This window comes from Podarcis tiliguerta, assembly GCF_965153285.1.
Source record: "Podarcis tiliguerta genome assembly, chromosome: 2".
Taxonomy (NCBI): domain Eukaryota; kingdom Metazoa; phylum Chordata; class Lepidosauria; order Squamata; family Lacertidae; genus Podarcis; species Podarcis tiliguerta.
Genome location: NC_139535.1, coordinates 73,971,022 through 73,984,612, shown reverse-complemented (window position 1 = coordinate 73,984,612; position 13,591 = coordinate 73,971,022). Strand labels below are relative to the sequence as shown.

Genomic DNA, 13,591 nt, shown 5'->3' with positions numbered 1-13,591 from the left:
GCCATAGTGACAGTCTTAGCAACCAACTGCAAAAGGCTAGATTTATTAGTCACTTGTTTTTTGCCATTCTGAGTAGGCAAAGGATCTCAGTTAAGAGTGGCTGCATCAGAATAACCAGGAAGTATACCTTTTTTAGAATGGTGACGATTCTAAATTGAAACTTAGAACTTTAAGTGGGGAATAGTTAAGCAGATTTTAGGTAAGAAATCTGTTAATTAAGTTCATTTATTTCGCTCACTCTCCCCACCCTGCAATAGATCATTCAAGATGGACTCGGCTGTTTGATCTCACCTTGGTGAGATGCCATGCAATAAAACTAGACTCATTTAGTCAGTTTATTGAATTACTGCCAAGCCTGGAGTTTATCTCTCTGGACCAGATGTTCCGGGAACCTCCCAAGGTAAGGTGTTTGGGTTTTGTAAAGTGTACTTTGCTGTGTGCTTCAAATGTCTTTAGGATATGTGAAATATACTAGACTTTTGGTATGTATTTTTTAAACTTCTAATTAAAAAGTACTTCAGGTAACTGTTTTTAAACAGTCAAACCATGGTTCAGTGACCATATTAGGAAAGCAGTAACATGAAAATGAAACAAGTTCAGTACTGCAAATTATAGTAGTATAATTACTACTGTAATTACTATTTACACTGTAATTAGTATAAATACTGCAAATTATAATAAGCAAGAAGCTTGTTACAAGAATGTCTGAATTACGTCTACATTGCTGCAACAATCTCATTTTGCTGGAATTCTTGCTGATCTTTATATTTTGCATTCCCCCTTTCTTTTCATTTGGTTTCATTTCATGCTTAAGAAAATTACATTTGTTATGTCATGGAATCTCTTACTTTGCCCAAGATTGAACAATACAGGAAGACTATCAAAACCAGAGAGCCATGACTAGTTTGCATATTTCACTACATATATTCTGTAGCAATGTATCACACTTCTGTGAATCTGTCTGCCTTGATGGAGAGGAATTATGTAAAAGCTGAGACAGGCTGAAATAATAGCATATGTTTGGGAAGCCTACATCCTCTCACCCAGGAAAAAGCACCCCCCCACACACACACCTGTCCCTTCCTCCCCAGGGACTGCATATGGTACAGCACTGCTGTCTTCTACTTTAGAAAGACAGCTGTACCTCTGTATCATCAGAAGCTGCTATTCCAGTTCCTACCCTTATCTCAGGCTTGCTTGCTTAGCAACCAATTTGCACCAGACTAGGGAAAGATGCAGATACTTCTCTGCTTGACATGGTGAGAAATCAAGGGTTAAAAATAAATGTGAGAACCTGCACAAGCGACGCTGACACAAAACCCCACACATACATGAAGTAAAATAGAAACATTGCCACCCGATCCCACCCCCACTCACCACTCCCCCTCTACCTCTACCTCTTTCCCCCCTTTCTTCCTAATGTAACACTAATGTCTCAGCAAACGAAACTGATCTATAGAAAATGTAACTTGAAAAAAGAGACATTGCACATACTTTTGTAAACCAAGAAATCTTTAATAAAAATACATTTAAAAAAAGCAAAAATAAAATAAAATAAATGTGAGCAGTGGCGAGTGTGGCTTTTGTCTTGAAACGTAAATGAAGAAATATAAATGAGCAACAGCAAGGGATTTGGGGAAGTAGAGTGAGAGATGAAGGCCCCAAAGGACAGAGAAGGAGAGGAAGCAGAAGGCAAGGCAAAGCCAACCACAGAGGAAAGTTATAGCCACCACTCAAGAAATTTTATTCACTTGCTGTGCAGTCATGTGCATGTTTACTCAGAAGTAAGTCCCACTACATTAATGTTGCTTACTGTTCAGTAAGTAGGGTTGCATCCTTAGCTACAAACCAACTTCATATCCCGTCTTACATTTTCCCACAATTATGTATTCTCCTCCATAAATAGAATAAATTTACGCAATAGATTTCTGCAAAAGCATGTTGTGCTTCCTTGTCTTAATAGTGTGATGACTCACAACACCTTCCTAATGTTACTTGTAGTGTTCTGTCTCTTCGTATTGAACCAACTGGTAACCAGAAAGGTAGCATTGTATAGCTCACAGTATCATGATTGACTTGTACATCACAACCTTGTTGGTTTGGCTCATGGGAAGTGTTCACTTGTCTCAGGGCAGGAGGTTTGAAATGGCCATGCGGAGGTTAGGAGCAGTTGGCAACGTGGAATTGCTTGCTTCAAATCTCTTTGTTTAAGAAACAGTACACTGTGGTCTATGTATCATGGAAGATGTCGCTGATTTCAAACTGTGTTTTGTTTTGAAGCCTCTTGCCAGTTGCTGTCAACAATTTTTACTGCATTTCAGGGTTGTGCTCGTGTAGGTCTTAGTGCAGGCACTGGGATTGGTGTGTCCTCTGCTTTGGTCAGCAATCAGAACTCCAACAATGAAAACGACAACAATAATAATCACCAGAACAATAATGCCAATATACACCATAACAACCACCAGCAACCAAATGACCAGAACGAGGAGGACGAGCTGCGACAGGAGGAGCAGGTGGAAGAACAGCAGATTGCAGCAGAAGGTAATTCAGGAAACAGTTTTATTTGTTTGTTTTTAGTACTGGACCAGTAAATTGGTCGGTGTCCATCTGTCTTGGGAGGGCGCCTTTGGGGGTGAAGTCAAACCACTGGAGAGTTACAGTGCCTGCTGTGGCTGCAGAGACCAATATGGGAGTCATGTTTTCTTTCAGATGAAGGCATCTGCTTGTGCTGATGCAAGTCTACCATGGCATTTCTTCTTTCTGCACTGCTCCCAGCAGTCATTTCCCCTTTGGTCACTGCTGTGGATACCTGACCTGATTGTCTCCAGGCGCTGCAGACTATTATTGGTTTATTGACCAATAAAGTACACATTAACATCTCCAATTGATATTCAAGCTATTAATGTTCACAATTGTATTTCCTAAGCGTCTGAGCAATGCCTAACACTTACATAAAATGCTATAAAGCTGTTCATTTTGATTTGGCATTAATAACACTTTTCTCATTTCTCATCGGTATATAATGTTGCCACAACAGGAGGACTTAAAAACAGTTAATGGTATTTTCTTCCTATTTAACAGCTCTAAAGTGACTTAATGCTCCTGCCATAACAACCACCATAAATATTATACAGTTAAATTAGTAGTTTCAGTTTTCATTCATCAGTTTAAATTCACTTTCTTCTTTTGGCATGAAGCCCCCCATTTTCTGTCTGAGAATGATTTCTGTAAAGGGCAGAGTCCTCATTGAAAGCTACAATATAGAAATGGATCTAAATGCCTTTCAGATTAGTGAAGAGCTGCCTTGTTAAGTTTCCCGGGCAAAGACAGATGCTCCTGCATAGTCGCAGTGCTTTGGAAACTTCCTAAGATTGTCATGCAATTATGTGTGACTAGCTTCTGCCTCCTTAATAAAGAGTGGTGTCTTCATCCTCCTTATCTCAGTCATTCTTATCTCTCTCTGCAGCACTGAATGAAATGGAGGAGGTAGCACAGGAAGATGGAGTGGCTATGGCAGAGAGCCGCAGTGAAGCCTCTGCAACTAATCAGGCACTTCTTCCCATGGAAGTTGATGAAGAACAAGCAGGTAACTTGTCAGGATCTCTCCCACCCATTTGCAGGCTTCATTGACTTACTACAAAAAAAAGTTTGTTTGCTTGTTGCTTAGAGATATCAATAGCATTTATTTTAGAATTAATAATGCAAACTATTTAAGAACTGTGAAGTCAGTGAACTTGAATAATTCTATAGCCTAAAATTAACCACGGTATTTAGCATTTATAGTCATTTATCGGATGCAAAAAGTGTTTCGTACACATCATCTCAGAAATCATGAGCACACTTCCGCTAGGTAAGCCACTATTATTACCTCCATATTGCAGATATAGGGGCCAATACTGATTTACCTAAGGCCAAATAATCAAGGCAAGATTTGAACTATGGTTTTGCAAGCTCCAACTAGCTCTACTCTGACTGCCAAGACATCCTTTGTTGATTGTTAAGTTTTCAGTGCAGGTGACTGGGGTTCTTGCATGTATTACCTGACAGTTATACTTTTGTGTAATTAATAACTTGTGAGGTGTTTAAGATGATCATATGCTGTGTCTTGAGTTGCCTTGATTGCACGTGGTCTCATGGCCAGTGTTCCTCTCTTTGCAACCTTTTAATAGCATCATAGAGAGGGGAGCCCCCAGTAGGAGAAGCTGAATTGGTATTAGCAAATTTTACTAATCACCCAAGCAGCTTGTTCTCAGTCACTTGTTTTACAGCACATTAGATATCTTTGTACACAGGATCAAAGTTGACTTGATGTGGGAGACTTGCGGCATGTCGCCAAACAGTTTCTGTTTTCAACTCATGCATTTAATTAGGGCGGGGGAGCGGCTCATTCTCTTCCATCTAGGGTGTTTACTGAATCAGAATTGCACCTCCACCGTGTCAGTAGCTGTTTTTCCTTCAGGGCCAAACTGATGATGACCTAGTATGGTTTCCCCTGCAGGGGGAAGAGTAGCGAGAAGGGGGCAGGGTTTTGATCACGGTAATATCCTGTGAATAAAGTGTTAAGCAGTGCTTCCTGTGCTCCAGTCTGATTTGGAGCTCTTCACAGATGCATTAAAGTCAAACCAAGAATAGTTGTGAAACAGTTTGTATGCTTCCATGCTGCTTCTGGTTTGGCCCTGAAAGTCTCTAAGATGTGTGGTTAATTTCTTGTTCTTAAAAAGTTCCATTTGCAGTGTGCGTTCTAATCATAAGCAGCTATATTTGCTAGGTAGGAGAATGTCAGTTTGATCCCACAGTAGGCCATGGGCTTACTTCCACCCAGTGCTTCTCTGTTCGGTAAATGCTAAGGGGATATAAATGAGATTGGGTACCTCATTTGTTTGCCGTTCTCCTACAAATTCATCCTTACTTTAATTCGCTAACCTGCTTTTTCTCAAGAAGTTGGAGATGGTTCCATTTTGCTGCCCAATATCAACAGTGCGGAAATTAGTATCACCAGCTTCAGAGCTACCTCTTCATACATCACCACACTGTCAATATTTCCCAGATCTATTTCCAGTTTAGGGAATAAGAAATTCTAAAACTGAGTTCTTGCCATCATCCTGATGTTTGTACAGCTAGATAAAATTCAGCGTCTGAGCACACAGTTGTGTGCGTGCTTCAAATTGCTTCAGTTTTGATTCAGGCTGTGTCCAGATCCTTCTCCTTTGCTTCATTTTGTTACATATAATTTCTCCTCAGTTTTTACCTTTGATCTACATAATTCTCTCCCCCCCGGCTTCTTGAGGGCCCTATGCTGTACAGAGATGCCTGTACACATGTGGCTCCTTAACCAAGGAGAGGTGGTTGTTTTTCACCCTTAGAGAAGTCTTGAAGCCCACCTCTAATTGTAAACATCTTTGCTGCTGTGAGATACCTTGTGGCTTTAATTTTTCTTTGCTTTTTCCATGTTTGTGCAAGAAACAATAAGCACGTAGGGCAATAGCCAACATTGAATGGCCCTTCTGCCACCCACACATACAAATATTCATCTGCTCCTGAGGGTCTTCTAACATTCTAGAGCAGATTTAGAGGGGGAGTGTAGAAGGATTGCAGGGGGCAGGGAATTTTTTTGTCAATTGTGTCAATTTGGCTGGCAGATGTACTGTTGGATTTCATCCCTAATATCAGTACAGTGCCTGCAATTTATAAAGCACATTGTGCTTTCTAATTGCAGTGCAGATTGGTGGATTGTGAGGTGGGCTGATCAAATTGGTGGGGAAGGAGTTAATAAAGTAAGAGGAGAAGATCACAGCGTAACACTAAGAATAACTCCAGATCCAAACACAATGCAGTACGTGTTGTGTTTTGTTCGTTCTTTTCTACTGTGTTGTGCGTTGTTGGTGTTTGAGGGCAACTGTGAAGCGAGACCTAGCCAGGTGTATGAGTGCAGAAGGTCCTTAGGTATGCCAACTAGCCATGTAAAAACCAACTACTTTGTATGCATGTTTCGAAGGAGTAAGTTGCTCAGTCAGGTGAATTAAAGCACCCTGATCTCTGGAAAGCATGCTAGTTGGTTGCTGAACTTTCTTTTCTTTTCCAGGGCCCAGTGGCCTTCAGCCAAATGTAAAGCTAGCACCTATTACTGTCCACGACTCAGACAGTGAAGATGAGGATGAGAATACAGCCACCTCAAGATCCTGTATTACAAATAGCATTGCACAAAATTACTCAGATGGAGAGGAGAGAGTCAGAGATTCAGTGGAAATCCGGGAGCCCTCAGGTGAGAATTTTTGCTTCTTCATACATGTCGTAAAAATATTCCTTATTGTGTTACAAAGCACAAAATGCAGAAATAAGTTTTCTGTGGAATGTGGTTCGCAGTGGTTGTGGTCCAGCTTTAGAAAGATAGATAGATTTCCCTCATGTCCATTTCTGTTGTTCTTTCCATATTTCTGCAGATCAGCTGCAAGAGTGATGCCTTCTTACATGACAGTGGTGGTGTAGTTGCCACCAAAACCACTTGTGTGAGGTAGCTCTGCTGTAACTGAAATAGGCTACTTGGTATTCATAGTCCCTTTGATCACAGTTATTGGGTGGTTTCCATCAACTGGATTGCGGTTCAGTTTGTACTTCCAAATTGTGCAACAGTTTGATTCTGGTTTGTGTTCTGTGGTTGGACTATACCGCAGTCCCCCAAGTTCATATATAATGAGGAATTGAATTCTAAAGTGAATTGCAATCCTTTTTGCATGTAGGCTCATTCAGAATTGACTGAATGACTTCAAAGGCTTTGGATGAAAACTTCCACATGCTTTGCTAAGATTCGACAGGCTAAGCATCTGTAATCTATTTCTCTAGCAGATTCCTGAGGGATTTGATCCCAGTTACCTTTATTTCTTCACGGCTTGTGTCTTTCTTGCACAGCCTCCCTGCAACCTAAAGTGGGGACAAAGCACATCAGCAAAATATGAGGCAGGAGGCCAGGATACTGTAGACATTTTACTGTTCCACAAGCTGTACCTTCTGGTCAAAAAGTATGCCAATGTAAACTTGAGGGGTAAGTGCATCAGGGGTGGGTGGGGGCGCTATCAACATATCTTTTGAACAACTTAGTCCAGGAAGAAAGGAAATTATTTGAAAACTAAGATTCTCATGAATAAATGGCAGGGCTGTAAATGTTCCTTGTTAACTAGGTAGCTACCGTAAGAAGAAATTAGGTGCAACAACTAATTTGAGCCTGTTGAGCAGCTTGACTGTGTGCAGTACAGTGGGTCAGATTCAACTAACTAGTGCCACCGGTGGAAGTGTGCACAAGGACTTCCGCTAGCACAAAAGACTTCCGCATTCCTCCCACCCTGCCTCCAGTTAGCCCTGGGCAGGGAAGGAACCCCCAGAACCATAGGCAGGGGGAGAAGAGGGCAGATCACTCCATCAGACAAGTAGAAATGCTTGTGCTGACAGAGCAGTCTGCTTAGTGCTACGTTGAATTCCTCCCAGTATGTTTAAACATACTGATTCAAGGCTTGAACCTCTAGTAAGTGAAGTAACTCAACATATCTGCACAATATCTTTTCCTGCTTGGAATAACGTTGCAACAGTCGCAGCAGGTGTCTCACCAGGTTGTCTGGGGTGTGTTGATAACTAACAGGGTGCGTTTGCATGACTTTCTATCACATCGTAGCTCTCTTCCCTTTTGTCCCTGTTGTTGTTGCAGTGAGCGGTAAAGGCAAAGCTCCGCTGCGGAAGAGGTGCAATGCCAGCCGGGTGAAACTGTTTCTTTCTGAGGAGAGCAGCTGCGAGAAAGGCTGTCAGGTTACCAGTGAGCAAATTAAAGCAGATATGAAAGCGGCCAGTGACGTGACAGCGGAAAGGAACAAAAGCAAGGATTGTTACCCTAGTTGTGGCGGCGGCACTGGGCCTCCGGGGGCCTCGGACACTGCAGCGTCTCCAAGCCCAGATGGTATGAAAACGGCTGATGGCGGCAGCGACGCTCCCTCCGCAGCAACAGAGGACTCTGGGAAGTGTCTCTGCAAGAGTGAAAGCTCCAGCGAGAGGGACAGTGAGGAGAAGCCATTGTGCTCCAGGTGTTCCTGCTATATGCCCCAGAACCAGCAAAGGAGGACTAATGGCGACTCGGGTGGCGAATGCCCATCTACCAGTGGAGCTTGTGGTATGAATGGGCCAAATGTGAGAGGGGCGGAATTCTCCCTAAGAACATTACCAAACTGTGGCTCTTCAGGAGAGGCCAGCAATGGGAGGACTAATGAGAGAGTCTGTGGGACTGCTAATGAGGAACGGAGCCCTCCTTCACAGCAAGGGAGATACGAAATGGAATATAATGAAGATTACCCTCGCAGGCCTCTCACGAGAGCCAGAAGCAGACTTTCCCATGTGCCTCTGGTGTCTCAGTCAGGTATGGTTTCATTTATCCAAGTTTTGCATCAAAGCAGTGCATTATTGTCAAAGAAGGGCGAGGACTAGCCACATTGTCGTAATGTCAGAGCAGAAATGCCATTTTCTCTCTGTTGTTCTTGTGTTGGTTTGTTTTGGGTGTTGATAATTGAGCACTGGCTCTTTGAGAGAGTTTTTTTTTTTTTTGTGGGGGGAGATTCCTTGAAATACAAATACTTATAAACTGATTTGAAGCCTGCTTTCAAAATGAAAACATAAGCTTACTGATAGCTACTTGGTGAATATTGACTGGATTCTGTGATCACATAAGCCTTTGAAACTTCTCACCGCACCTAAATCATATTGTTTCTGGTATATGTTTTTTCAAAGCGTAGAGCAGTTCTCTGCTGGGTGCAGCCATCTTAGGTGATGGCCCAGCCAGGCTCTGGGATGCAGAACAAGTCCAAGTCTTCCTTCCAGTTCTTGAGCTGGAGACTGGGAGCGTTGCTGAGTGTAAGCAGAGAGCAAAAAGAAACTTCTGGCTTGGAACTGCATTAGATCGGTGCAGATGCTACATTTATAGCTGCTTTCAGGAAGTTTTTATGAATACCTCCCAGTTAGGAGTTATTTCCAGGAATCGGGGCTTAACTGGTATTTCACCCATGAGAGGGAGCAACCTTCTGCTGAGGCTTTGTTTGGCACATAAATGGTAGGTTCAGCAGACTTGTTACCCAGCTCCCATTACAAAAATATATATTTACATAAAACATGGTTAAAATAATTGCAAGAAATTTAGGAACATATTTAATGAGAGCAGTGCAAAAGTCATATATTCTAGAACAGTTTTATAAAAAAAAAATTACTTCTCTCTCTATTCCATTTATCCTATAATCACAAGGTAATATAACTCCAAGCAAAATTAAATCAAAAGGATCTCCATTCCTTAACCTGATTAAAGGCAGGACTGATTCAGACTCGCTCCTAAATGTGTGCTTGTCAAAAACCCGTTAGATTCCAGGAAATCATTCATTTTCAGTCGTTCCTATCAGAAGAGACATTTTTCTTGCTGCATACTTGTTCTCAGAGCAGTTTCCCTTAAACATAGCAAGACCAGATAATGACTTCCAATTCAAGGTGATTCTTTCTGGTTTGGGAGATCATCAACTAAAGTCAGAGTCTTTCACCCAGAAAGACTCTTTCGCAAGACACCAGTCGAGTGATGCTATCAATCAGATTGGCTCAGAGGATGGCTCCCGCTGTGACATAGGCATGGTTGCTTTTTCTCTGCGCCTGTTGAGGAGGTGGAGCTTCAGCCACCCAGCAGGCAGAGACTGAGCTGGAAGGGCATAGGGAAAGCTTGTCCCTTAGAGCTGCCCTGAGGTTCCAGCTACCTGGTAGAGGCCGAGACAAGCTTTTGTTGCTCCATACAGCTCTGAGTAGAAGAGGAATGGGGGAAGGTACGTTGTCATGACCCAGCAGGCAAAAAGGCAGGGAAAGCTAACACACTTCCACTACCCATCACCAGCTTTGGTTTGTGCCAGATCTCATGCTACTTTTCAGAGATGCAGCTTACGTTTGGGAGCAAGATGCTGCCCCTTAGGGTGTCCAAGTGGCCTCAAATTGTAACTTGTTGGCCCTGGTCATATTGATGTTCATGTGTGTGCAAAGCAGTTAGGAAGATCATGTTGCATTTCTGCTTCTGCTCACTGCAGCAATAGGGCCTACATTCATCCCAAGTTAACATTCTGTTGACCTTTGGGGCACATTCTGCCATACCAACATGCAACTACATATGTGTACCTTTAAGCGATAGTGCACGTTTCCTAATGTGAATTAATTATCCTGTAATGCATTTTGTCTACCCACTTTGAATGATTGATGGGTGGAGTTTCCCGTTGTTGTTGACAACATGTAATATGGCAATCCTACTGCATGTTTTGTTTGAAAGTAACAGCGTAAGCACATGTGTACTCATGTTCATTCTGCCTCCATAGTCTAAGGCTTCCCTTCATTTTACCCTCCAAAATTCAAGTGCTTATTTGGTGAGGCACGTCTTGCTTTCGCAGGTCTTTGGTTTGTTTTCCAAGAGTAAAATTACTTTGGGGGAGTGGGAAGAATTTGCACACGAAAGCTTATACCAAGAACACACACACACACACACACACACACACACATATTTCAGAAATTATCAGTTTCGTATTCTTTGCTTTAAGTACTTTGAATTATAGTAGTTAAAATAATTAATTTTGTTCAGCATCGATACCTGAAATATTGAGATTTGCTCCTTTTCTCGGAGTGTTGAAAGGATCACTGCTGTTTTATATGGTGGGAGGAAAAGGGTGATGGTAACCTGAAGAAAAATATTGGTTATTAAAACTGAAAAACAATAGTCACTAAACCTCACTTGGTTTAGTGACTATTTAGTGATTGTTTGTTATTTAATGGTTAAGGTCTATTAATTTTATTGCAACCTAAGCTAGAGGTTTCGCAAATCAAAATAACTTCTTACATCTTGTCTGTAATTCTGAGAGAGCCAACATTGTTCCCTCCAAATGTTGTTGGGCCCCAGCTCCCATTAGCTTTGATGATTGTGGTTGATGGGGGGAGGTGAGAGTCCCCCAACATCTGGAGGGTGCTGTATTTAGGTGGGTTGTTTTTTTTTTAAAAAAAAAGAAATGCAAAGGAAATTCATGCTTTGATATTATTCTGCACTTCTTTTAATTTAACATTTATTGAAATATTTAGCAAATGGCTATTTCTGCTTATTCCCTGCATATAACAGGGAAAATTAGACAACAGGGAAAGGAAACATTTCAAAAAGAATGGGAAAAAATTATGCCGTATATAGGAAAGATAAGATGAAATAGTGAAACCAGTAGAATTGGAAATAAACCTCATAACGGGAAAGATTAAGAAAAGTGATGGATAATGAAAATAATAAGCAAAATGTATAAGGAGATTAATACAACTAACAGTAGTTGTAAATGAATACAGACAGACAACAAGAATTGTATAAACAGGAGAATTTATTTGTTTATGGATATACTATGGACAAATATGGAAAATGAATAACAATGTACAAAATGGATGAAAATAATGTGATAAAATTATATGTGATATAAAAAAAACCAGAAGGAAGGAAGGAAGTCAGTGCTTAGGAGTAAGTATAAATGTAAAATGCAACACATTATGTGTATGTGGAGTATGTAACTGGAAAACTAATAAAGATTATTTGGAGAGAGAAAAAAGAAATATTTAGCAAATGAAGACTGTAAAAACTGAGGTTGCTGATGGCTGTATTTTAGTGAATTAAATATTCGCTAAAACAATCTAGTTGCCTTTTTGAGATCTCTTTGGACAGAATCCATCAAAATGTTGTTTTTTTCTTCTCCATCACATATTAAGTAAAACAACCCTTATCATTCAAAGCTGTATAAAATCTAGATAAAAGTGGCTGTATTCCTCTAAGCAACTCTTTTTCTTTTTCACCTATTGAACTTGTTTCATGTAATATCCCAATTATAAGACTTGTTTTTGAATGGTGTGTATCTGTAACCACTGTGCTTTTTTTACTGACATTTTCTGGCGGCCATCTGAGTGTGGTGCCTACTGACCTTGTTCTGCAGGGGCCCTGCAGACTTCAACAAGGCTGAGCCAAAGGCGAACTGAGAAATAGACTTTTTAAAATAAATAAACATTTATTCAAAAGTTACAATACATTTTCAATCAATATATCCCCTCCACAGACACATCTGTGACGGTGGTGGCATTAAAATATCCTGTTGTACAATAAAAGAGGAAAAAGGGAGACATGATGCACAACATATCATCAGCTGTGTCCCATGCCCAAGTTTTCCTATTGAAGACACACTTATCAAAAGTTACTCAGCAAAATTAGTGCCCAAGTATATTTCCTATGTGCTTCCTTATTACCCAAAGGAAGGATGTATTGTAATTCTAAGGAAATTAGGAATCCTAAATTAATTATTTCTTCAATGGACTGTGTTTCTGTGGTTGTTATTTTTAAGTAGCGTAGTCCATCTCCCCCCCCCCCCCCTCCTGGGGTGCTAAAAGTACAATGACTTCTCCAAGCACTGCAGTTCTCAAACCCTTTTTCTTCTTCCTTGCTGTATGCAGGCAGGGAGATGATATTTATTCCGCATGTCCCCTTCTCTTGTCTGCTTCAGTGAGCAGAGCTCTTGTAAATGTCACTTCCCTGCAGGTGTGCAGACCCAGGGTAAATATGCATTGGACGCGAATCTAAACAGAAAGAGCGCATAGGTCCCAATACCGAACTTTCCCTTCTCAGCTGTGCACCTTTCACACCATCCAACCACATTGGTTGTTTATATTTTGTTTTAATGGTTTTTTATAACCTTTCAACAATATCTGAAAAAAATACCACGAGGAACTAAGTCTTTTCATGTCTTCTTCTAAACCACTATTTAGACAAATATTTTATTTTTGTAATCCGCTGGACTACTAAGGCTTTGTATTTTCCTGCAGTGGTAGAAGTAGTTTCAGACTTATATAGGTAGATGATTCAAAGCTAGAGGCTGGAGCTAGAGTTTAGATAAGTGGAATTCATTTAGCAAGATGCTTCCACTGGCAGTAGGGTGGGAGGCATCTTTGTTCTGAGGGCTCTTATTCCTTGCCCCCCAGAAACTGTTCTGGATACTTGGGGGATCCTTTAAAATGAGCCTTTGTTCCCAGAGGGGCAGATCTCAACCCAACCTTAAGGGTTTAACACTATTTCTTTGCGCTGTTGTAAGTCCTACCACCACCTGAACCTCACCATGTTTCACTTTGGTGTAAGTTCCACTGAGCCCAGTAAGGCTTTTTTCTGGTAAATATGCTTCAGGTTACAGTCCTAGAGCAATTCCAAAATCTACATGAGGGCAAGGCGTTCATTAGTTCAGCCCAAATGACATGAAGTACTGTGCAAGTTTTTGGGTGCTCCAGGACCTCTTTATCAAACTTAGATAGTTGAACATATGCTTATTTGGATTTTGTTTGTGTGTGTGTGTATGTGTATACACACACACACACACACTATAATATATAAGTGTAGCAAAATGTATTCAGTATAAACTGAAAATAACAACAGTTACTAAACACTGCAGGCCAGCTACTTCCAAGACCCTCATTAATCTAAGAAACCATTCACAATGACTCTGCAATTCTTGTTACAGCTGCTCACAAATAAGAAATGTCCAAT

The 13,591-nt window shown here is 41.0% G+C and overlaps 1 protein-coding gene across 5 annotated transcripts in view; it reads left to right on the top strand.

Moving 5' to 3' along the window:
* FBXO38 (F-box protein 38) overlaps positions 1 to 13,591 on the top strand; it is a 35,179-nt gene that overhangs the window by 13,143 nt on the left and 8,445 nt on the right. For all 5 annotated transcript variants that reach the window (XR_014508756.1, XM_083430715.1, XM_083430717.1 and 2 more), the window contains 5 exons: positions 258 to 400; positions 2,322 to 2,541; positions 3,467 to 3,586; positions 6,083 to 6,262; positions 7,697 to 8,395. Coding sequence is in view for 4 of the 5 variants with exons in the window: in XM_083430715.1 (XP_083286841.1) it covers positions 258 to 400; positions 2,322 to 2,541; positions 3,467 to 3,586; positions 6,083 to 6,262; positions 7,697 to 8,395 (1,362 nt within the window). In the remaining variant the exon portion in view is untranslated. The remainder of the gene's footprint in view (positions 1 to 257; positions 401 to 2,321; positions 2,542 to 3,466; positions 3,587 to 6,082; positions 6,263 to 7,696; positions 8,396 to 13,591) is intronic.